Genomic DNA, 26,876 nt, shown 5'->3' with positions numbered 1-26,876 from the left:
AGTAATTAGAGAATATAGATGTTAAATCTACTCTCTAAGTGAATTATTGCTTATTTAAAAATTGCATATTAATTAATTACAGGAAATTTGGAAATTAAGAGACATATCAAGAAAAAAGGTAAAAATGATTTCTAATCCCTCTGACAGTTACCCATTAATGCCGTTTTTGGTATATTTCCTCTCAGTTATTTCCCCCTCCGCCACCAGTATGTGTGAGTAGTTTATATTTATGTTTTATAAAGCTGGGTTCATACAATCTGATTTCTTGGCTGGTGTGGTGGCTCATGCCTGTAATTCCAGCACTTTGGGAGGCTGAGGCAGGAGTATTGCTTGAGCCCAGGAGTTCCAGACCAGCCTGGGCAACATAGTGAGACCCCATCTCTACAAAAAGTAAAAAATTAGGTGGGTATGGTGGCACTTGCCTGTAGTCCCAGCTACTTGGGAGGCTGAGACCAGAGGATCACTTGAGCGGGAAGCAGAGGCTGCAGTGAGCCTAGATTGTGCCACTGCACTCCAGCCTGGGTGACAGAGCAAGACCCTGTCTCAAAAAACCCAAAAAAGATTTCTCTATAATTTCTTTTTTTATTCAATAAAATGTTGTAGTTTTCTCCATCTTGATTAAACAGTCTAAAATGGTTTTCATGTCACTGTAGTATTCCATTTTATAAATTTGTCAAAATTTATTTAACCCGTATTGTTACATTTCCATTTTTTAAAATAGTGCTGCAGCTGTTGACTTGAAAGGATACTTTTTTCAGGTAGTTGACAACCAAAATATCCCCTTGGTGGGTTCTGGCATACCCCACGCCTCAGTATCATGCAATAAACCTTTGTAACTAACCTGCACGGTACCCCCCTGATTCTAAAATCAAAATTGAAAAAAATCATCTAGTGTTTTAAAATAAATTATATATTATTTTTGGGCCAAGCGTGGTGGCTCACACCTGTAATCCCAGTTCTTTCGGAAGTTAAGGTAGGAGGATCACACAGGAGGATCCACTGAGACCAGTAGTTTGAGACCAGCCTGGGCAACATGGTGAGACCCCCATCTCTACAGTAATTAAAAAAAAAAAATTGCTGGGCATGGTGGCATGAACTTGCAGTCCCAGCTATTTAGGAGGCTGAGGTGAGAGGATTGCTTGAGCCCAGAAGTTTGACGTTACAGTAAGCTATGATGGTGCCACTGCACTCCAGCCTGGGTGAGAGAGTGAGACTCTGTCTCAAAAAATATATACTATTTTAAATTTATAAATCACAATTGAATTACATTTATGTAGTACAATGTGATGATGTGTGATATATGTATACTGTTAAAAGAAAAGCCTTAGGCTAAATTTGACAGAGTTTAGTTGAACAGAAAAAAGATTCATGAACCAGGTAGCACTGAGGACCAACAGCGGTTCAGAGATCTCTGCTCCACAAGTGGGCAGGGAATATTTATAGCCAGAAAATGTAAGTTTCGTGCAGAAATAGCCTGTTGGTTACAGCTCTGCAGTTGCCTTATTCGAACATGTTTTTGGCAGATTGCGTCCTGTGAAGGGCTGAGAGCTCCGCTGCTGTGATTGGCTGAGACTGGGCTACTTATGCCAAGGGCATATTCTCAGGTTAGGTTGCAGTTTGGGTTTTGTTACCTACGTGAACCCCAAGTAGCTGAGACAGGTCTCAGTTAATTTAGAAAGTTTGTTCGCCAAGGTCGAGGACACGCGCCCATAACACAGCCTCAGGAGGTCCTGACATGTGCCCAAGGTGGTCAGAGCACAGTTTGATTTTATACATTTTAAGGAGACAGGAGACATCAATCAACATATGTAAGATGAACGTTGGTTCGGTCAGGAAAGGCAGGACAGCTCGAAGCAAAGGTGGGGCTTCCAGGTCTTAGATAGATAAGAGACAAATGGTTGCATTCTTTTGAGTTTCTGATGAGCCTCTTCAAAGGAGGCAATCAGATCCGCATTTATCTCAGTGAGCAGAGGGGAGACTTTCAATAGAATGGGAGGCAGGCTTGCCCAAAGCAGTTCCCAGCTTGACTTTTCCCTTTAGCTTCTTGGGGCCCCAAGATTTATTGTCCTTTCATGTCTATTAAGTTAGGTTACAGTGTGCTATATATGGAGGCAGCTTTATTTTATTTTAATTAATTAATTTATTTATTTGTTGTTGATGTTGATTTCTCTTGTTTTAAAATCAACTTTATAGGCTGAGCATATTGTTGACTCATACCTGTAATCCCTGTACTTTGGGAGGCCAAGGCGGGGGATCACTTGAGGTCAGAAGTTCAAGACCAGCATGGCCAACATGGCAAAACCCCATCTCTACTAAAATATACAAAGATTAGCCGGGCGTGGTGGTGCACACCTGAAATTCCAGCTACTGGAAGCTACTTGGGAAGTTGAGGCAGGAGAATCACTTGAACCCAGGAGGCAGAGGTTGCAGTGAGCTGAGATTGCACCACTGCACTCCAGCCTGGGTGACAGAGTGAGACTCCATCTCAAAAATAAATAAATAAATAAATAAAATCAACTTAATGGAGAAAAATTTACATTCAAGAAAATATGCCCATTTTAAGTGTCCAGCTGGATGAATTTTCAGAAATGTGTGCACCCTCATGAGCACCTCCACAGTCATGATACAGAACATCTCCATAAACTGAAATCCCTGTGGCCCTTTGCTGGCAGTTCCCCCACCCAGCCCCAGGCAACCCCTGATCTGCCCTCTGTCACCGTAGACTAGTTTTGCCTTTTCTAGAATCTCATATAGAGGGAGTCATGCAGTATGTACTCTTTGGTAGCTAATGTTTTTGAGATTCCTTGGTGTTGCTGCATTGTTTTCTATCGCGGAATAGTATTCCCTTGTACTAATGTACCCTAATTTGCTCATCTACTCTTCTGGGGCTGGACTTTCCAGTTTGGCACTAATATGAATTGTGGAGGCAGTTTTAGACCAAATTGAATTTAACAATACAATATGGAGTGATTAAGTCAAGCTAATGAACATACCTGTTACCTCACTTACTTGGCATTCTTTTATGGTGATACACCAAATTTCCTCTTATTTTGAGATATTCATTATTATTGACTATAGTCTCCTGCTGTGCAATAGATCTCAAAACTTTTTTTCTCCTGCTTGGCTGAAACTTTGTACCTTTTGAAGAGGAAATCTCCATTCCCTTGTTCTGCCACCTTGCCAGCTCTGGTAACCATCATTCTACCTTCTACTTCTATGAATTCGACTTTTTTTTTTTTTTGAGATGTTGTCTCACTCTGTCGCCCAGGCTGCAGTGCAGTGGCGCAATCTCAACTCACTGCAACCTCCGTCTCCTGGGTTCAAGCGATTCTCCTGCCTCAGCCTCCCAAGTAGCTGGGATTACAGGCGCCCGCCACCATGCCCAGCTAATATTTGTATTTTTAGTAGAGACAGGGTTTCACCATGTTCACCAGGCTGGTCTCAGTCTCCTGACCTCAAGTGATCCATCCGCCTCAGCTTCCCAAAATGCTGGGATTACCAGCATGATCCAGGGCGCCTGGCCCAAATTCAACTTTTAAAAGATTCCATGGGCATGTGAGATTATGTGGTATTTGTCTTTCACTTAGCAGTGTGTCCTCTAGATTTATTCATGTCATTCCCAATGACAGAGTTTTGTTCTTTTTTCTTTTTTTTTTCACTCTTGTTGCCCAGACTGGAGTGTAATGGCGTGATCTCAGCTCACCACAACCTCTGCCTCCCTAGTTCAAGTGATTCTCCTGCTTCAGCCTCCCAAGTAGCTGGGATTACAGGCATGCGCCACCACGCCCAGCTAATTTTGTATATATATATATTTTTAATAGAGATGGGTTTTCACCATGTTGGTCAGGCTGGTCTCGAACTCCTGACCTCAGGTGAAACACAGATTTTTAATTTTTTATCAAAATACGGCCCGGTGCAGTGGCTCATGCCTATAATCCCAGCACTTTGGGAGGCTGAGGCAGGCAGATCATGAGGTCAGGAGATCGAGACCATCCTGACTAACACGGTAAAACCCCGTGTTATTTGTAAAAGTACAAAAACAAAATTAGCCAGGTGTGGTGGGGGGCACCTGTAGTTCCAGCTACTTGGGAGGCTGAGGCGGGAGAATGGCGTGAATCTGGGAGACCGAGCTTGCAGTGAGCCAAGATCGTGACACTGCACTCCAGCCTGGGCAACACAACACAGCACAACTCCATCTCAAAAAAAAAAAAAAAAAAAAATTAAAGATTCGTACTTTGCCTCAGTATTTTATTTTTAGAAATCAATCATAAAAGAAAACACTCACTTAACTAAGGTACCAAAACGATGAATATACAGGTATGCCCAGGAGAGTGTAGGTAACGGTAACAAATAACTGAATCCAACATAAAAATTCCACAGTGAAAAAGTGACCAAATTATGGTCAAATACCCTGTTGAATAATGATGCAACTATAAATAAGAATGAGAGAGACCTACTATATGTACTGATAAGCAATGATCACCACATTCTATTTTATATGGAAAAGCCAGTCAGGGAACAACACACAAAGCAGGATTACGTTATGTAAAAACATGGGCATGTCTATCTGCGTGTAAGTAGATGTGGATGACGGAGTGGGCTGGGCGCTGGCAGTGATACATTTCATTCCATAGACCTAAGAGTATTTGAATTTTTATAACAATAGCATATGTGTTTCTTACGTGATTTACTAGAAACAATTCAATTTCTCGAGTTATAAAAAGGTGTATTTTAAATCTATGTAAAGGTACATGGAGATCATCGTCATCAAAATAACAAAATAAAACAGCAATATAAAGAAACAAATAGATATTATTATAGTACAATATTAAATACTACACTATTAAGACGATATTAAAATTATATATATCTACATCTATATGCATGTAAGGATGTCAATAAATGATATTGTCTAAAATTAAATTGTGGTAATTTTTGCAGACCTCTGTGAATCTATTAGAAACCACTGAATTGTGTGTACACTGTGTGGGGGTGAAATTTATGGTATTTCAATTATATCTCAAAGTTCTGTTAAAAAATGAAATGGGGGTGAAATTTATGGTATTTGAATTATATCTCAAAGTTCTGTTAAAAAATGAATGGCTTGATATTCTGGTGCTAAGGGATGGTTTTATTTAAAACATAAACTAATAGTTTCCAGTAGAGTCCCTTAAAAATATTACAGCAGGGATTTCCAGATCACACCCACTTCCCACCTTTTTAGAATTTTTGACTATTTTCCAAAGTCTTGAATTCAATGAGGTGCAGGTGGAAGAAAGCGTTTACTAAGTCAGCGGGTTACAGGAGAGCTGGTGTGGGCTGAGGCAGAGTGGGGAGAGAGGCTCCTTTCAAATGGAAGCCTCTGGAACCCACAGACAGCAAGTGTAAGGCGGGGCAATCTTCTGGAGAGCTACCAGAGAAAGGCTTTAGACCCAACACTCCCGTTCACAAACACAGACAGGAGCATCTCAGTGTTTCCTTAAATCCACTCTTTCGACATTGACACAAGAAAATAATTAAAAGGAAGTAATTCTGGTTTAGTTTATTTCATTAAATTGTCAACAAACAACCTTTGAAACAAAAACTATAATAGTGGAACTCAGTAAAATTACTAGGTTTAATAATCTGTATCTGTGACTCAGATACAGATCGGGCAAACCAGCTGTGGATGAAGCCCCCAGCTGTGGATGATGCCCCCAGACGTGGATGAAGCCCCCAGACATGGATGATGCCCCCAGCCGTAGATGATGCCTCAGCTGTGGGTGCAACCCCCTTCTGTGGATGAAGCTGCCAGCTGTGAATGAAGTCCCCAGTTGTGGGTGAAGTCCCTAGCCGTGGATGAAGTCCCTGGTCATGGATGATCTTAAACACCAAATAAAAAAATTATTAAGTATAAAAAGAAAAATTATCTGCCAATCGTATTGAAGAGCACTGGCATAAACTCCCCAGAGGAGGAGAAGGCAATGACCACACCTCCAATAGGAAGAATCAATACAAACAAAACAGTGAGCCCCAAAACAGCATATCCTGACGCGCTCAACCTCACAGCCAATATGTAAAAATATCGAGAACACACAGGGCCATGGGAGTGGCTGTTGGAGAAATTTTCATGAAGGAAGAAGGATTACGACTAAGTTTTAAAATGCTAGTTTTGTTTGTTTTGTCTTGGAGAGGAGGTAAAAGTGGGAATAAAGATAGGGAGTTTGGTGTAAGGTGGGAAAAGCAAAGGAAACCCGCATGGACGGGCTGAGGGTGTGATGGGAGAACAGTAAGAAGTACGTTTGGGGAAGCAATTGGAAATAGCAGCTAAGCTTAGTCACAATCTATCAAAAGGGATTTGTTGAAGAATTAATGTGTGACTAGGAACAGGGAGGTTATGGGCTTGTCAGCTCGACAGTGGGCACTCAGTTCCACGAATGAATGATGCCCGTGTGGACAGACAGAATGAAGGACAGGCAGATGAATGCGTGGGCTTTACGTGAAACAGGTCCTCTTGGTTGTTGACAAGACACTGTTTTCAAGTTCCATTTTGCCATACTTCGAATAGCTTTTCATTAGCTAAATTTAGCCACATGTAAAATCACTAAGGCAGACACCCAGAGTTCCCACATGAAAATCAAATGTAAACCAGCTGTGACCTACTCCAACGTGATCATTGGAAGTCAGACGCTGAGCTCTTTTTTGATGTTTAAAGCCTGCATAATATTCACTATATATTATTCAGTGTATTACTATTTCCTTCGTGATAGAAATTTGGTTTGCCCCTACTTTCTATTCTATCAAAATGCTGCTACATAGAAAATCCCCATGCACATATTTCTCCTAATTGTGGAAATATTTTACATAAAAGACTCTAGACATGGGATGAAATTACCAGGTTATTCAAATTTTAAAATAGATAGGTACTCCCAAATTGCCCTCGAACAAATTATATGAATTCATAAGCTTCCAACTGTTATGGAGTTGCCCATTTTGAGAAATCTGTGCTAAAAGGACCCAGACAATACTGATGACAATGATCAGGATAATAAGTATGCTGGGAGAACAACAAAATGATTTAGATCTTAGACAAGTCATTCTAGGTGTCTCCACTGTTTCAGTTCTTGCATTCATTCTTGTGGTATCTTTTCCCTTTTACCAAATAAAAAAGCTCCCTGACATCACATTGTGGCAGTCCCCATGGTTTGCTGTGGTTACTGCGGGACTGAACGAAGGAAGACAAATGAAGAAATGAAAACCAAGGAAAAAAGAAACTGTTTAAAGAACGGTCCAGGGAAGAAGAGGGCTCCCAGCTTCTAGTGAGCAAGGGCAGCCGCCCTGAGCTTCTACGGCCCTTCGTATTTATTGAGTAGAAACAGCAGGGAGCAGGAGGTAATGATTGGTTAGCTTCTCAGTTGATCACAGGTTCACATTATTGCTAACAGGCTTCAGATGTGCCTAATCTCAAGAAACGCAGCGCCTGGGGCATGACTGCCCTCAGCATTCCCTCTGGGTGGCAGACGCAGTTTGTCAGTTTGCCAACATTCTGCATTCATGAGAACAGTTTGCTGTTTACTCATATAACCTCCAGTGCTGCACTGAGTTGATCACAACCCTCACTCTTTCAGCCTGCAACATCACATGAATCCACGCTATGCTTAATGAGTATTGGTTAGTAAAATGCCTATGACTAGTAATCTTCATCTATGCAATTAAATATTAATTCATAAAACACTTCAAATGTAAGCAATAATTAGTGAATGAAAAGTACATAAGACATCAATTAGAAAAAAACTGTTAAAAATACATTATTTGTGTGATAAAAGAGATTGCCATTTTTGTATTTTTCTACAAGGTTAAAGAAAACTAAGTCAGCTTATACAAGTGAATTTTAAAAGCCTTTAGGCCCGGCTTGGTGGCTCATGCCTATAATCCCAGCACTTTGGGAGGCCGAGGCAGGCAGATCACCTGAGGTCAGGAGTTCGAGACCAGACTGACCAACATGGTGAAGCCTTGTTTCTACTAAAAATACAAAAAATTAGCCAGGCATGGTGGCAAGCACCTATAATTTCAGCTAGTTGGGAGGCTGAGGCAGGAGAATCACTTGAACCCAGGACAGAGGTTGCAGTGAGCCGAGATCGCGCCGTTGCACTCCAGCTTGGTCAACAAGAGCGAAACTCCATCTCATAAATAAATAAATAAATAAAATAAGAGCCTTTAACCCGGAATGCTGAGTAAATTGGCCAAAAACGCTAACCTATGCATTTCAATACTATAGGATTCGCATAGGTAGAAATAACCAGATGAAACACTTCTGGTATTTCACCTTCCCAGCCCACACGAGCCAGTGTTTTTTTTCTGTGAATAACAAAAACAGCAGAATTTACTTGCCTATCCATAAGAGGTTACCGCTTCTGTGTATTGCCCTGAAACAAGTGGTGGCTGGGTGAGAAGGGGGACAGCACTAGGGCAGGAGATGGGCGCTCCAGTATCGTGGGTGAGCTTCCTAAACCTCTGAAACTTTCAGCCCCTAAATGGGATGAGCCACAGGAAGTTTTAGCACAATGCCCAGAACAAAGTAAGGATTTGACACATGACGCCTCTCTCCACATTGTTCTGTCATCAGCCACTGGGTCCTGCACCTCCAAGCCCACTGGGGTCTGGCTGTTTCAAACACATGGAGAATGACCCAGAGCCTGGCCTCCAGCCACCCTCCTGGCCTTGCTGCTTCTCACTCTGCCACTGACTCCCCACGGACCAGCCTGGGTGTCCTCAGACATACCACACCCTTCACTGTGGGAGTCACGCAGCCCTCCCTGCTCCTCCCCCAGGGAGCCACGGGGCTTTCCTCCTCGGGAGGACTCTGCGAGCGCCTGGATGAAGGGTCCTCCCATCCCTCATCCTCCCTTAGTTTTTGTCGCAGCTCTCCTTCCATCCGCTCAGTGCAGCACACACTGATTCGATCCTCCATCTTCCCCAAAAGACAGGAACAGCACGAGCGGTAAAGAGTAGATTCCAATGATAGAAACAATAGTCAATGATTTCTCATTTCCATTGATCATCAATGAAGAAAATGTATGCTGAAGGTCATGTACCTCCTATGGGACTGCTGCATCCTCAGCCTCCCGAATTTCAGCCCAGCACCTTCCTCCCCAGCACAGCAACAGGTCATCCTCAGCCTCCTGAATTTCAGCCTAGCACCTTCCTCCCCAGCACTGCAACAGGTCAGCCCTTACCAGCATTCCTCTCTTACTGCCTTTGTGCAGAGCCAGGACCAGGGCCAGGGGAGGCCTTGGGATTGTCCCTCCCCAACAATCTGAGAAACAATCCTTTACGTCACCAACAAAGCACAGCCTTATGCATTGGTGGTCAGTCCCTCCCAACACCTCTGTCACTGTAAAGCTGACAGGCAACCCTCCAAGGTTGGCCTTCCCAGGCACTGCACCTCTAGGTGACAGAGCACGTCCTTACCTTGAGGCCTGGGCGCCCAGTCTGTCCTGTCCAGTGAGCGAGCTGTGGAGAAGGGGGGATTCCAGGTTAAGGGGAGACTAGCAGGGCTCCTGCTTTTATGCTGCCCTATTGGGAAGTCTGTTAAAGAAACATAAAGTGCTAAGCAGTGAAGATAGAACATGTTTTCATTACTTAAACCAATACATTCCACAGATGGAATAATAAGAAATGCTACGTCCAAGCTAACTGAATCCAACAGCATATCAAAAAGATCATCCACCATGACCAAGTGGGTTTCATATCAGGGATACAGGGATGGTTTAACATATGCAAGTCAATAAATGTGATACATCACATAAACAAAACTAAAAACAAAAAATCATATGATAATCTGAATAGATGCAGAAAAAGTATTTGACAAAATCCAGCATTTCTTCATGATTAAAACCCTTCAGCAAAATCGGCATAGAAGGGACATACCTTAAGGTAATAAAAGCCATCTGTGACAAACCCACAGCCAACATTATCCTGAATGGGGAAAGTGGAAAGCATTCTCCCTGAGGACCGGAACAAGACAAAGATGCCCACATTCACCACTTCTACTCAACATAGTGCTATTCACTACAGCATTGGTTGTAAAAACAAGACTGGAAACAGAACAAATGGATACCATACCCATAATGGATGCTTAAGTAATTTTGGGAATAGTCATAGGGTGCAGTACTTTATAGCTCTGAAAAAATACAATGGATTTACATTTGAAATGTGGAATGATAACTAAGGTGCATTGCCCAGTGATATATGCAGAGGGGCAGAGGACTTTGTATAAACACAATCATCCATCAGCATGTATTCCAGGCGCATGTTTCTATTTGCACATAGATTGTAAAGATGATATGCAAACAAAAATGTTGACTTGGTGTTTGGAAGTTCAGAGTGGAAGGGAAACTTCCTTGCTAACCTTTTATGATATTTAGAGTTATTTCTAACCACGAATATGTAATACATTTAGAAATCTTAGTTAATAAGAAAAGCCTGCTGGTCCTGGCCTCTTGCTGACACATGTCAGGTGGACATGGGGCTGTCGTGCTAATGTGTGCAAACTGAGACAAATCCAAGAATGGCAGTCTGCTTTTTTCATCGTACAAATAATAGTTAATAGAAATAGAATAATGGTTATTGCTCATTGATATACCATGCATATTCTATTAGATAATAATAAATTTCTGACATTTGAACTATATTTACACATGGAAATTGAAATATATGGATGAAATATTGTGGCTTATATAGGCAATTGTTTTACTGGCATTTTACAAACTGATCATCATTCCTCATGGCACGGGTCTATGTGATATTAAGTAGCTTGTTATGTTTGGGAAGGGCAGTGATGACCACAAGAATGACTTCAACTACTAAAGTACCATGGAGATTTCAACAATGTTTTGTTTGATATTTAAATATTTCACTGGGCTCCCAGGTTTTTTCTCACCCTAATAGCTCTCACCCATATCATGTGGGTCCCATTAATACAGATACCTCTGAATGCACCACTCTTCCATTACATCCAGTCAATTGCTAGTTACCTTGGGCCTACAACTGGGGGAGGGCAGGGGCTGCTGGCCACCTCCTCATCTACAGTAAGAGTCAATGAGCAGTTAAGTGGATACTGAAAACCATTTATCCTGCTGGAGTGAGAAATAAATGGTTTCTTTCAATAGGGTAGTAAAGTACATCTTTTCCAATTTATTTATATGACTCAAGGCCCATCTCAATTCCAGATGCAGATTCTCACAAAGGTGTGTAATTCCTGATTCTCACAAAGGTGTGTAATGTTGTCCATGGCCCATTGCAGAGGAACACAGGTGTTGCCGTCAGACTGCCAGGGTCCAATCCCGCCTCTGTCACTCACCCCGGGAGCTCCCTTTAAGCCAGTAGTCAACAGCGAGGATGGAAACGTGAGTGTTTTTTAAAGTCCTACAAGTTCAGAGGCTGACTGTCAATTTCTCCTGCGCCCCTGGGCACACACCAGAAGAACTTTGTCTCCAGGTTGAAGTAAGTGCCTGTGAGAGAGTTGTGTCCCTCAGATTCTGTTCACCACAGGTGACACTTGATGCAACCCCAAACCTCTTCCACACAATCCCAAGGGGTGCTGACTAATCCAACCCAAAGGCTGTGATGTTTGGCAGAGGCAGAAAAGAAAAGGCCAAGTGTTCTGGGAAAGATCACCTTCAAATAACACAGCACCCTCACAGCCCAGAGAGACAGTTCTTACTATTATGCCAATAAACTTGGAAAAGACCAAATCCAATTTGACACATATTTCTTTTTTCTTTTTGATTTCATGCCCCTTCCCTCAATCTCCCAAGCAGCATGGATACCCCAAAGGCCCTGGGAACTCTCTCCCGTTGGAACTTACATGGAAAGTAGTTACCTACCTACAAATCCTCTTTATCGGATATACTCTCCAAAAACAGATCTTTAAAACACAAACATCAGGATAAGTCATTAGAGAGAGGCCCACTCACTCCTTCGACCCCAGCTGAAGCCCCGGTGCTTCACACAGGATCCCCTGGTGTTTCCTCTGGGCTCAAGATATCCCTACAACCTCTCTGGATATTGTTTTATACTTGCAAAATCATCTGCTCTCACCAGACCCCAAATCCTCCTTCCCAAAAGGAGCCCAGAATCAGGTTTCTGTACCCTAGAGAGGGCATTTTTTCCTCAGGAAGTGAGTTATTTCAGGGTACGTACCATTCCCCAGTATAAATGGCTCCTGCAATTATACAAAAGAAAACATTAGGAGGGTGAAATGATGCCATGCACGTCACACAGATCTGATATTCTCTCAACAACTTGAGAAAATTAGAAGGGGTATAGTGATTGAGTCAAAGATTGAAGTCCCCCAAAACTAGCACGGAGGACACCTGTGGAAAAGACAAGACCTTTTCCCACAGAATTTATCTTTAAAGTGTATTTAAAGTGTATCCATGGGGGAAAACTGCTGTGGAGGGAAACACCTCTGCATTGCAGTGGATCGTGGATGCTGCCATCTACCACGCCCCAGTGTGCCCGGCATGGGTTGGTGAGAGGCTGCCAATCAATAGCATCACACCAAGGGAACTGCAGATGTCATAAATAACCCACATTGGCAGATGTTCATGTCTACATTTGATTAAACTGCAGATGACATCGATAATGCACATTGGCAGATGTTCATGTCTACATCTGATTAAACTGCAGATGACATCGATAATGCACATTGGCAGATGTTCATGTCTACATCTGATTAAACTGCAGATGACATCGATAATGCACATTGGCAGATGTTCATGTCTACATCTGATTAAACTGCAGATGACATCGATAATGCACATTGGCAGATGTTCATGTCTACATCTGATTAAACTGCAGATGACATCGATAATGCACATTGGCAGATGTTCATGTCTACATCTGATTAAACTGCAGATGACATCGATAATGCACATTGGCAGATGTTCATGTCTACATCTGATTAAACTGCAGATGACATTGATAATGCACATTGGCAGATGTTCATGTCTACATTTGATTAAACTGCAGATGACATTGATAATGCACATTGGCAGATGTTCATGTCTACATCTGATTGGAAAGAAGCCAGGAAAGCAACATTTCTGTTCAAGACAAAGGAAAGTGTCTTACACTGGCAGCATCTTCTTTTTTACAGATGTCTTGTACAGTGTCCTCATTAGCGATGTCATATACAGTGTCCTCATAAGAGATGTCTTCTATAGTGTCCTCACTGGAGATGTCATGTACAGCAGCCTCATTACAGATGTCTACAGCATCATTAGAGATGTCACGTACAGCAGCCTCATTAGAGATGTCTACAGCGTCATTAAAGATGTCATGTACAGGAGCCTCATTAGAGATATCTACAGTGTCCTCATCAGAGATGTCTACAGCGTCCTCATTATAGATGTCGTATACAGTGTCTTCTTTAGAGATGTCTTGTACAGCGTCCCCACAGGGAGCTAGGAGAACACAGAGTAAAGGTCAGTGCCCTGGTGGTGAATCACCCAGGGAGCTTGCTTGGTGTGGGTGCATGGAGGTAGCTGATCACAGCATGGGCCGACCTGATGCTGGGCCATCCTCCTGGGCAGACCTGCACTAGTGAAGCTAAGGGACAGGACTCAGAACACCTTCTGCAGTGGGAATCAGTTTCCAGGTTCAGGTATGCATTATCCAGTGAAGGGGGGAACTATAAAAAAATAGAAATTGACAAATTCATGAAGAGCCTTCCATGAGGGCAAGTGGATTTTTTTTAACCACTTTACATTCAGTATGCATTCACACATACAAAATATTTTTACAAGAAATCAGAAATTTTCATTTTTGTCAGTTACGTTAAATCTGACTTAGCTGTCAACATAAAGATTCAATCTCATTTACTTTATGGTCTCCAGAAAATCTGGCACATAGTAAGTAGACCAAAATATTTATTAAATGAAAACACAGAGCAGGGGTGGGGGGCTGGTAGGCAGACCGGGTTACACCTGATTACCTGGATGATAATAAACTGCACAAAACCTCGGTCAAATTAATATTGAAACTGCCTTTTGCTTGGGCTCTTTTCCCTTGCAGAAGAAGGATGACCAAGAAGATGAACAGGAAAGAAATGAGAAACAGAGGCCTTTGCTTAGTAGCTAAGGGTCACCTTCTGTAACATGCAATAGTCTACAAGTGGCCTTGAACTCTGCCGTGATTCAGTGAGAGTTCCCTCATGTCTTCTACCCAGGTTGAAGTCCAGCGAAATTGTAACTGTCCTCTTTGCAACTTGCAAGACCATGCTGCTTCTGCATTTGCCTGTTGTATGAGATTTACACTTGTTTTAAAGCAACGTTTTGTTTCAGTTGGGCTGGTGGCCATACACTGCACTAGCCAGTCAACAGTGAGATGGCTCCTCATGGAGGAGGCTTGGCTTGAGGCTGAGAGTCTTAACTCACATGCACAAGAGAGTTGCCATGAGGGGTTGGAAGCCAGGCTAATAACCAAGTGCCGCACAGAGTTCCTATCTGTCCCTTCTCATCATTTTTGGCTGGTAGGATTTGAGCATTTTAGGGCTTGGGAAGATAATATTACTAAATCTACTAAAATACATCACCCATCCTTATAGGTTTTGGCCAGGTGCTGAGCAAGTTAACTTCACAACTGAAGTGGGCCGCAGTGGCCTGCGTGGTCCCCCACTCCTCTTAGAATTTGTGAGCGTGGGGCCTACTGGAGGGTGGGAGGTGGGAGGACGGGGAGGATCAGGGAAAATAACTGATAATAGGCTCAATATGTGGGTGATGCAATAATCTGTACAACAAACTCTCATGACACACATTTACATATGTAGCAAACCTGCACATCCTGCACATGTACCCCTGAACTTAAAAGTTAAAAAAAAAAAAAAAAGGATCTGTGAGCTGACCCAAACACCTGGGGATCTTTGTGCTTTTGACACACTGATGACTATGCCGGTCCGTGCGGAGATGTGCCTATAACTGCCCTGGGTTTTGTGACCACGGAAACCACTTTATGATGATGGGCAGTGTCTGGGGCCTTTTGGGCTCAGTGCTTTAGGGCTTATACATGAATGCTGGACTCCCTGTGTGGTGGTGAACACCCCATGACTAAGTGCATGTCAGTGTCAGCACTGGCCCACACTCCTGGGTTTGTGTTTTCACTTTTTCATTCAGGAACTGAGGAGCTGGGGCCACTCCCTTGGCCCTTCATGTTCTCCACCTGAGCAGTGGGGATAATAAGGCAGACCCGGGGATGGCTCTGATGAGGGTGGAGGAGTCACTGTGCAGAGAGAGTAGAGCGGGGTGGATTTTATTGTTAGAAGTGGACACTGGCGATTGGGCTGTATAAATGGGAAATCTCTCCTGAGAAAACACACTGCCTCACCTATACAGAAACACACACATTCACACCACACAATGCAACCTCACACAAGACACCACCAATCCTCAAGCACCCAACTCAGCACCACCCAAAAGGGAGCACAGCTGCTTCCTCAAAATTTGGCCATAATTTTTCCCCAGGGAATTCAGGTTTTAAAAAAACTCTTCCCCTATACTTATTCCTATCACAACCGCAGGATCAGGGTGGCTCTTCACATTGAAACCAGGCAAGGATGCCACACCTTTCTTGGCATCCAGATTGTTTTCTTGGCAAGTGATTCCAGCTTACTAGATTCACACCTCAGAGGGGCCACCTGCACCACCTGCAATACAGAAACAAAGCTTTTTGAGGGGTCCTCATGTTGTGGATTATTTGCACAAGGCTCTGTTTCTCTCAATGAATATTGAAAACTTGATCAGAAAGTGTAGTCAACTTCAAGGCCTCCAAAACAAGGGTAGGATACACACTGGAAAAGACATCAGCTTCTGGATGGTGGATCTCTCAGGTCCACGTAGGTTGGCAAGTGCAAAATACTGAATCCAAGGAGAAGACATTGCTTCCAAGGACAAGGGCCCCAAGGATACAGTCTACAACCTGAAGCCGTCATAGCTAAATGCCATTTTGGATTACATATCAGTTGCTAAGAGTCACTTCTTCCTCCCCCTCAGAAAACTGCATTTAATACCTGTAATGGACATTGTCATTTTTTCACATGTAAAGTCAGCTGAAAAAGAAAGATGCTAAGAAAGGAACATTTCTATTTCAGAGAAAGAAAGGCAACCTTACCCTCGCATTGACCGGCCTCTCTCCATCTCCTCTGTCCTTGTGAACTAGAGACTCCTCAGAGGCTAGGAGGACACAGACCAATGGTTAGTCATAGATGCTTTTGTTCATGAGTTATTCAGGGAGCTCTGCTTAATGTGGACAACAGGACAGTGTGTGCAGATGTGTTTCATTAAAAACACAGCTTGAACTCCTGCTAGAAAATCTTCCCTCATGGAAAGACAGGCAAGAACGAGGAGCTGAGGAGCAAGAAATAGAGTCCCTGGCATTTTGCTGATGGCAACTTAAGGCAACGGGAATGAGTCAGTCTACAAATGGTACTGAAGCACACGCTATAGTTTGATGAGAGTCCCACTGCTCACACCGTGAGGTTTGAAACCCAGCTAAATGTTTTTCTAAACCCTGTAAACCAATATTAGCTAGTAGGATTTATGTCCCAAGACTACTTTTACCTCTGAGGATCCACAGTGGCTGTCACTGCAGTTATGTGTTTTAGCATTTTGCATTTGAATAAAAGCAAAGTTTAATAGACAGATTGGATTCAATTCTAGGCAAAGCAGTCTATTGTATTTATTCACTAATCCTTTGTTATCACTGCTGGTGGGAGAATTAGAAATACTGAAATTATATCCTTTAAAATTAATTAAAGCATAATTATTAATCACACAATATTTTTTCATCCAGGCCTCCTTTTCTTTGTCACGCATGCCTATTAATTGAGGATGGAGAATATCTACTCTTGTTCAGGCCAGCCAACATAGGACAGTTTACTTCAAGAGAGGGGACATAGGTTGAATGCTGGTATGTTTAAGTCTGCAGCACAAACAGTTGCAGCAACTGTGGTGAACTAATCACCAGATGGCCCTTTGCTGCCTTATTTGTCATTGTGCCTTACATGTAGCTTGCAGGATTTGATTATGCCTATGTTTTGTGGTGATCATACTTTCAACTATTCCTAAAATACTGCTTCAGTCTTATCTGTTTGGGGTCAACTGCTGAGGATTTCATACAAATTAATGAAGTTTGTGAATCTAAAGTTCTACACAAAGGGGGAAATATTTGCAAATCATTTATCTTGTAAGAGACTAAAATTTAGAATATATTTTAAATATATTTAAGATATATTCAAAAATCTACAACAAACTAACTAAATAAAAATCAGACAACTCTTTAAAAGTGGGCAAAAGACTTCAACATATATTTCCCTAAAGAAGATACAGCCACAGATAGTAGCACAGGAAAAGCTGCTCAGGATCATTAGTCATTAGGGAAATGCAAATGAAAAACATAAGCAGACACCAATATACACCTACTAGGATGATTTAAAGGAAAATAAGTGTGAACAAGAATGTAAAGAAATTGTAACCCTGATACACTGATAGTAGAAATGGATAAAGTTGCAGCCACTTTGAAAAATAGTCTGCAGTGGCTCGGAAGGTTAAATATAGAACTCCTGTTGGACCTAGGAACTCTACTCTTAGGCACCCCAAAGAATAGAGAACAGAAATCGAACAGATATTTGTATGCTAATGTTTGTAGCATCACTTTTCACAGGAGCCAAAAGGTGGAAATAATCCAACCATCAATGAACAAATGAATGTAATAAAAGCAAGGTGGTCTGCATGCAATGCTACATCATCCATCTGTAAAAAACGAACATAATTTTGATAGACGACACAACATGGGTGGACATTGAGAACATTATGCTTAGTGAAATAAGCCAGACACAAAAGGAATATATTGTATAATTGTACTTATATGAAGGGCCTAGAATAGTCAAATTCATACCAGAGAAAGTGGGATAGGAATCACCATGGGCTGGAAATAGGGGGAAGGCGCTACATTGCTTACTGTGGACAAGGTTTTGTAAGAAATCATCAAAATTGTGGGTGTAGATAGTGGTGTTGGTTATGCAACACTGTGAATATATTGAATGCCACTGAGTGCACACTTTGGTTAAAAGGTTCAAATGATAAATATTGTGTTATATATATTTCCCCACAATAGAAAACACGCACAGCCAAGCCCAGATGCCAGTCTTGTTAGCTGCCTTCCTTTACCTTCAAGAGTGGGCTGAAGCTTGTCCAGTCTTTCAAGGTTGCTGAAAACTGTATGATGGAAGTCATCTGCATTGGGAAAGAAATTAATGGAGAGAGGAGAAAACTTGAGAACCCACACCACTCACTCCACAGGGCAAAGCACTCTGTCTCCCGTGCATTGCTGACCCATCTCAGTATTTCCTGTGACCACCTCCTTTTTCAACTGAAGACTTCACACCTGAAGGGGTTCCCAGGCTTTTCACCTCGGACTTTGCCAGGACTGATCCTCTCAGCTACTGACCATTTCACCTTCATTCATGTCCATGCCACATCAGGCTGTGTTGTCTAGATGGAATGAATCCACCCCAAATGTCCCTTTCTGGAGGAAGCCACCATTCTGCTGTACCTCCAACACGTCCACACACACCGAGGCACCTCGCTCATGCAAGGTGTGTGTCCTCCAACAAAGTTTCACGCTCTAAACCCAGATAACTTTTGAAACCCAAGTTCTGTTGATTCCCCTACTTCAGGTGCTCCATAGATGTTCGTTTGTCTACTAAACACTGCCCCAGGCAATTAAATATTCCAAAGTGACCAGCAGAATTTTTATGTTAATTCTGACATTGCATTGTTAGTACAAGTGTTTTCCCCCTTCAAATGTATGTCTTTGTTACTGATAAATGTAACTGATAATGCTTTTTTCAGCTATGTTGCCAAGCATATTTATATAAAATATACTCTTAGATTGTTTTGAGAATTTGACAAAGATGATAGCAACAATGATAATCTATTTGTTTTATACTAATCTTTATGTGTTACTTTCATCATTTCTTACATGGGGAGGCCTACCATACATTGTACAGTGAAATTAGTGCTATGCATTTTGGTAGGAATATAAATTGGCAAAACTAATTTAGAAAATAGTTCCCTTGTTTCTTAAAAAAATTAGGCTGGGTGCAGTGGCTCATGCCTATAATCCCAGCACTTAAGGAGGCAGAGGTGGGTGGATCACCTGAGGCTAGGAGTTTGAGATGAGCCTGACCAACACCGCAAAATACTATCTCTACTGAAAATACAAAAATTATCCAGGCGTGGTGACATGTGCCGGTTGTCTCAGCTACTTGGGAGGTTGAGGCATGAGAATTGCTTAAACCTGGGAGGCGGAGGTTCCAGTGAGCCGAGATTGTGCCACTGCTCTCCAGCCTGGGTCTCAGAAAAAAAGAAAAAAAAAATTGACCAAAATGTCATTATGCATTACACGACTGTATATGATGCTCAAAGCTACATTACTCATCACAGAAAATAACAAAAATAAATGTCCATTAACTGATCAATGAATAAACACTATCTGTATGAATAAACACAGCAGACTATGAAGGAAAACATATGACGAGCACGTGCTAACGCGTCAATTAACTTCAAATATAGCAGGCTAAATGAAGGAAGTCAGATTCCAAATATATATATATGTCCATTTCTATTAAACAAGCGGGAAATGTATGGAGATGGAATATCACAGCAGTATTGCTTAGGGCTGGAGATGGCAGTGGGGATTAACTGCCAGTGGGCAAGAGAGAACTTGGGTGAGGGAAACATATTTAAATTAGATGGTGGTGATGGGTGCACACAGTATCAATTTAATAAAGCATCAAATTGTATACCTTTTCAGTGGGCAAAATTTACAGTGGGTTCACACCCAATATAGATGTTAAAAATAAATTAATGTTATGGACATTCTTGTTGGGTTTTTAACGAGCCAAGAGATATGCTGTTAAAGCAGCATTAATTCAAATGGTTGTCACGGGTCACTTAAATAAGATAGTTGTCCTACAAATATATGGTGAATGTTATCCGTGAATTTCCTGAATCTATTACAATAATCACATTTTTTTCCATTAAACTCTTGAGGTAGCTAATTTTATTTATTGCATTTTCAATGTTAATCCACCATTTCATATTTTGAGATTAACTCACATTAGTCAGAATTTACAGTATTTTAAAATATCACAAAATTTAATTTACCTTATCTGGTTTTGGTTTCAAGACTATGTTAGCCATTTCATTTAATTGTACATGTAGGGTATTCTAAGTTATGGAAAACTATTACATCTTCCTTGATTTTTTTTTTTTATAAATTAATTCTAGGGATCTATATGGTACAGTCCATGGAGAATTGTTTTAATCATTCATTCATGTCTTCACTGGGTATAGGATTGATCATATTGGTCATAGTTTTCTGCTCAGATTTCAAGAAGAAACTCGTGGAAGAACCTGAAGGGTGGGATCTTTGAGGGAGCCTGAGACAGAGCAAGACAAGCTAAGAAGGAGGGCAGTGCCACAGCAGAACTGCTATTGATGCCCCCTCACCTAGATTCCAGAAGAGACATCCAGCTGCAGACACTGAGGTGCAGGAAAACAGTGGAGCACCCAGCACCCATCAGAGAAAGCAGTGCCCAGGAACAAGGAGGCACTGATGGTGGCAAGGGGAAAAGACAGCTGCCACGAGGCTGTTCACATGAGGGTCTCAGGCTGCACAGACACCCACACCAGCTGAGGGGTCCTGGTTTTCATAAAGGGTGTGGCTCAGCCAGGCCACCAACAAGCAGTTAACAAACAGTAGTAATATGACACTTTCCAAAGACCTTACTTGAGTAACACGGTGATCCTCACAAATTTCCAATCAGGATGGTCGCACAGTTCCTCCTGCTTTAGGACACAGAGCCTGCCCATGGTCACAGTGGGTAGGTGCAGACTCTGAAGATGCACTTTGGTCAGAGACCCCGCTCAACTCTGTCTACTGAGGGCCTCTGTCCTGTCTGCTGACCACCGGTCAGAGGTGCAGGCTGCATTGGGGAGTAAGAATGCCACCTTCTCAATGTTGGGAAAACTCCCTGCCAGAACTGAGAATGGCCCTTTCTAAGCAGAAGGCAAGCTCAGACTAAAGAAGGAGGACAACAACATCAGGTTGGCAGATTGCCAAAGATTCACTCAGGGAGAGCCCACATCCTGGGCCATCTTGGGTGGTGGCAAGATGAGATAGATGACGGCTTTTTCAACACATACCTGACAACAAAAAATCAACAACTGTAAAAGAGCCAGAAAATCCCTAAATATTTGCAAATTAACAATGCACTTTTAAATAACTCATGGGTTAAAGAAGAAGTCTCAATAGAAAATTAAAAATACTTTTAACTACATTAAATGAAAATGTGACTTGGCAAGATTTCTGGATGTAGCAAAAGCAGTCCTTAGAGGGAAATCTATAGCTTTGGATGCAATATACTAAAAATCACAAGATATAAAATCAGTAATATCATGTTTCAATTAGGAAACTGTAGAAAATAAAGGAAGGCAATGTAAAGAAAGTAGAAGAAGTAACAAACAACATCACAGAAGTCAATAAAATTAAAACACTGAAATCATCAGAAAATCATTAAAACCAAAAGCTGGTTCTCTGAGATGCTCATTACAATGAATGAATTGATATGCAGGCTAACCAAGAAAAAGAAGATAACACAAATGACCAATTTCAGAAATAAAAGAGGAGCCATCTCTACTGAACTGTTAGGCATTAAAAGGAATATTATGACCGCAGTTTGATAACCTCAGTGAAATGTATCAATTCCTTGAAAGGCAATCTTCCCAAGGTCACACTAGAATCCTAGATCATTTGAATAAACTTATGTCTATTAAATAAGTTGAATTCACATTAAGAGCATTCCGAAAAAGAAAGCACCAGACCCAGATGTTTTCTCTCATGAAATCTACCAAATTCTTCAACAGGTGAATAAAAAGACAAAAATCCATTTAATGCAATATTATTTGGTGATTTAATGTGCCATTTTTTGCCATTAAGGCATAAAAAAGACATGAAAGAAGCTTAAGTGTACATCAATTTAGTGCGATAAATTCATCTGAAAAAACTACATAATATATGATTCCAACTATATGACATTCTGGAAAACACAAAGCTGAAGCGATAGTAAAAATATTAATAGTTGCCAAGGTTTCTGGAGAAAGAGGACAGAGATTAATGAGAAGAGAGGATTTTTAGGGAAGTGAACATATTCTTTATGAGACCATAAAGGTGAACATAATGTTTTAAATATTTCAAAATTCATATATATGTATAACAGAAAGAATGAACATTATGCAAATGTAGACTTCAGATAATAATGTATCAATATTTTCTCATTATTCTAGCAAATGTACCACAGTAATGTAAGATGTTACTAATAGGTGAAATTAGGAAGTGAGGGTGAGGAGACAGAATAATATGGGAACTTCGTGTATTATATGCTCAATTTTATTTATTTATTTATTTATTTATTTTTTTGAGATGGAGTCTCACTCTTGTCGCCCGGGCTGGAGTGCAATGGCATGATCTTGGCTCACTGCAACCTCTGCCTCCCGGGTTCAAGCAATTCTCCTGCCTCAGCCTCCTGAGTAGCTGAGATTACAGGCACCTGCCACCACACCCAGCTAATTTTTTTGTATTTTTAGTAGAGATGGGATTTCACCATGTTGGCCAGGCTGGTCTCCAACTCCCAACCTCAGATGATCCACCTGCCTTGGCCTCCTAAAGTGCTGGGATTATAAGTGTGAGCCACCACGCCCGGCCATATGCTCAGTTTTTATGTCAATTTAAAACTCTCTAAAGAAATATATTAATTGAAAAATAATAATATAGCACCACTCTTTCAGGAAGATCTATGCTAATGCTTAACAACCAGGTAAGTTCTAGACATTAGCTTGAAACATTGTCTATCATTAAACATGAACCAAAATTGACCTTTAAGAAGATGTTTACTTTTGTGGTTGTAGCAATATTTACTGACCAGGCAAATTAGAATCCTGACACATTAAAAAATACGGCTTAGTCTCTTCATAGTTTCCTCTCACATATGGGACGCTGAATACTCCCGGCAATTGCGATTCTTGATTCAACTTAATTAATGAACTTCCACAGTACCTTCTTGTGGGTACATCTTCTTCTTTACCCAGGAGTCATGATGCCTCCGATGCTGGATGGTGTACACGGCGTATCTTCTTAAAACCTCTATCAAAGAAGATGCTGGTTAATGCATTCACAATAGAGAGGGCTGTTGACATCTTGCTGACAGAAGACCAGAGGGAAAATAGTGATAATCTGTTCTATGTTTAAACTTATGATCCTGTTCTTTACAGGCTTCCAAGCAGAGCCCGCTGAATCAAAGTTGGTTTCCGGAAGATCACAGAGTTCAGTGAGCACTCAACACCTCTATCAGACAGACTGCATGGGCAGTGCCTTCCTGGAGAGGAGAAAACAGCGAGATGACTGCGAGTGTAGGGCTGGTGCAGAGTAGGGTCCCGGATTCAAATTCCACTAAGCCACGTGGACCTGGCAATCTCATGTCGTCCCTCTGCCCTCAGTTCTCTGCACTGTCATAATGTAATTTCAGCAATGCTTTTTAGGCCCTACTTCTTACTATCACAGTATAGGGCTAAAAAAATCACTAAATACAGGAAAACCTTAGAGAGGACTGGTACTTCAGTAGTGTTCTCTAAGTGTTTACTACATGCCAGGAGGAATAAGCCGGACACTTAGCAGTGGCTGAATATGGAGAGAGTGCTTGGATGGCTCCGGGGCAGTGGAGCATGGTTTCCTGTTCAGCTTTTCCGTGGGCATGATGCCTTATGGCTTATGGAAAACATCAGCCCTGCAGGGGGAGCAGAGGAGGGGCTGTGGCTGAGATTTTACACATGAGGGTGCTGACATTTAGAGATGATAAGTGACGAGCAGAACCTCAACCCTGCTGAGTGAAGGATCTGAGATGGGAAATGTATTTGGTTCCCTAGAGAGAGAGATTCCTCAACAACTGACACCTCTACATCACGCCCTGTGCCAGAGACCCAAGAGACCCCTCACTGTCTTTCTCCAGTCCTCCTAGCCAGAGGTGTGTGGGTGGACAAAGGTGATGCTCTGGAGGAGATGCCAGAGATAAGGACACGTCCTTAATGATAAAGAATTCTCCTTCCTCTTTCAGATCTTTGACCTCCCCAATATGACAGCTTAAAGGCTGTCATCTCTGTGGCCTGCCTCCCCTTTTCCTTCACCCTGCCAGCTGCCTCTCAGTGACTGTCTCCTCCAGTGACTACACTGACGGACCAGGGTCTGCTTGCCTCCCAAGGCTGCTCAGACCTTCTGATACTGCAAAATGATTGTCAAAAGATGGGTCTGCAAAGAGTAACTTCCCTTCCACTGATCAAACCTGAATATGCAAGCTACTGTGAATTAACTGGAAAAGTGGCCGTGTGGGCTGGTGCTTTGGTGATTTAATGAATTAAGTCTGCAACCCCCACTGCCTCCTTGACTATTGATCAGAGCCACCTGCAATAAAGTCTGGCTAAGAATGGGCAGTGGCTGCACCAGCTCTGGGTAAAATTTGACCTAAAATGACCAATCTCATTCACTAACCTCACCATAGTCTTATGGGTTCAATGGACCTGTCCAATCCTTTGCTCTGTTCTCTCCATCACCTTCCTGTGTAATTTTCCTCCACCACGCACATAATAGAAACATGGCACAGGGGAGCTAATCACCTCTTTTATCCCCCACTTCAGGCTCACACGTAAGTTTATAGTAAAAGCCTTTTCAAATGACTGCTTTAACTGCTGCTACAGCATGTATCATCAGTTGAATGGAACCTCTCATGTGACTTTAAGCAACCCTTTGTTGAGAGACAAGATTCAATACTAGGGACAGTATTGTAGTGTAGTACATCATTGATTTTATGTTATGAAGATCATCAGTTATTGAAAATGTGTAAATAACCAAGCCCAGCCTTACTCTTCAATGCTGTGTGTGTAAATCCACTGAGTGTGCTGACCCCCATGCTTGTACCCACCTGCTAACACAGGGAGGGTCCATTCAGAAGGGAGGCACAGCTCCAACACTGAGGCTGTCCATGCCAGCTTCACAAGAGAGTTGCCACAAGGATGACGGATACCCAGATAACAACCAAATGGTAATTTGAGTACTTAATGGTCATCATCCCTAAAGTGTGTAGCTCAGAGGGCTTGTGGTGATAACTCCGTCAAGACTCTAAAGCATCTCCCCAATTCTTATTGGACTTGATCCATGTCTTGAGGAGAGACCCAGCTATGACACGCAGGCACCATATTGTCCTACTTAGTGCTTCCCTTAGCGTTTCAGAACCTGTGATTTGATCAGAAACATGGGCTTTCTATGTTGGTTTCACACTAAGGACAATGTGACACCTGCAGGAAGATGTCTACATAGCTACCTGGATTATGAGATCACTGAGGCTCTCTTATGTGAGGGATGGCGTTTGGGGTGTCTGCAGGCTTGGGTAATTCCAGGCATAGAGGGTGCTGGAACTCCACTGCATGGTGAATAGTGATCCCTTCACTGGCTGATAAATAGAGGTTGTAGTTCAGGCCTTCAACATTAGCACCGTATGAGTAAACATCTTGACTCTTCACTTTGTAGCAAGTGAACCAGGGCACATTTATTTATGTGGCTTAGTTTCTCCATCTGGTATGGGGGTTCAATAAACAAGCTCACAACATATGGCAATGATGAGGTTTGAACTAAAGTAAGTAAAGCATGTGGTCTGATTTGTTAAATTAAGAAAAATGGCACTGAGAGTTGTGCTGGGTAAACACAACATTTTTTTCTAGGGGAAACACACATAGACACACATTCACAAACAAATCATGAAGACTTGCACACAGACCACCTCACCCCACCCCTGCCCTAATACACACATACCCACACACAACCTAATGTGAACACCACCTAATGTGAACATGTTCCCAGGAACTATACATAGATAAAAAGAGCTTGTCACCTGGAAAACCAGTTTCTTTTACTATACTCCACATCCTCATTCCCACCAGGTGTCCTGGATCATGGAGGCTCTCCAGACAAAAGCCAGCAGTTAGGCTCCAGATTTCCTATAGAATCTTTTTCTAACAGCCAGTGAGTGATTCCAGAATACGTACCCTTGAATGTGCTCCCTGAAGTCACCTGTAATTAGAGAAGGAAAACACTCTGAGAATCAGGCTATGCTATGGATGGCTCACACAGGTCTTTTCTTCACTTGGAAACTCTGGGTAACCAAGATTGGAAATAATATTCAAGTCAAAAGCCCCAACTCTAGAGTAGAGTTCCCTTAGGAAAGCACAGGAGCTTTTCTTGAAGAATGTTTCTGTCTAGGTAATTTTTGAGTAGCAATTGCAGAATTCTTATCTAAAGTGGAAAGCTTGTTCCTGAAGAAAACATCCCTTAACATGCAGTGTACTATCTGACACTTGTGTATGTCCTCTGGAATCAGGTGTCAGTTGGTAAGATACACCTCCTCCATCCCCAAGGAAATATTATCTAACATCTATAATGTAGTGGATAATTTTCCCATAGCTGATATCAACTGAAAAATAAAGGAACCAAGAAAACAGCATTTACATCTTAGGCAAAGACATCTACTACTTTACCTTGGTAGTAGAGTAGGGCTTCCTTCTCACATGCTTTCTGGAAGGCTCGAAGGAGTCACCTAGGGGATGTGGAAGAACACAGCGTGGCTGTCAGTTCATTGGTGGTGCTACTCATGAATGACTCAAGGACTGGAACTTAGGGGTGTGCCTGGTTAACAAGCATGGAATGAGCTTCTCCTGGACCATCCTCTTCAT

The 26,876-nt window shown here is 42.0% G+C and overlaps 1 protein-coding gene across 1 annotated transcript; it reads right to left on the bottom strand.

Annotated features, from left to right (window-relative positions):
- Window positions 1-5,793: 5,793 nt before the first annotated feature.
- Window positions 5,794-26,876, bottom strand: LOC129023420 (uncharacterized). The gene is made up of 9 exons (XM_063663365.1): window positions 26,865-26,876; window positions 26,682-26,768; window positions 26,193-26,217; window positions 23,158-23,244; window positions 18,207-18,272; window positions 16,150-16,211; window positions 15,652-15,685; window positions 13,117-13,448; window positions 5,794-12,205 (listed from the first exon to the last, which is right to left on the bottom strand). The coding sequence occupies exons 1-9, from the start codon at window positions 26,874-26,876 to the stop codon at window positions 12,134-12,136; spliced, it is 777 nt and encodes a 258-aa protein (XP_063519435.1). The 3' UTR covers window positions 5,794-12,133.

The sequence above is a fragment of the Pongo pygmaeus genome, chromosome 23 (genome assembly GCF_028885625.2).
Source record: "Pongo pygmaeus isolate AG05252 chromosome 23, NHGRI_mPonPyg2-v2.0_pri, whole genome shotgun sequence".
NCBI classification, from domain to species: domain Eukaryota; kingdom Metazoa; phylum Chordata; class Mammalia; order Primates; family Hominidae; genus Pongo; species Pongo pygmaeus.
Note: the sequence above shows the minus strand (reverse complement) of the source record. Positions and strands in the feature narration are given on the sequence as shown.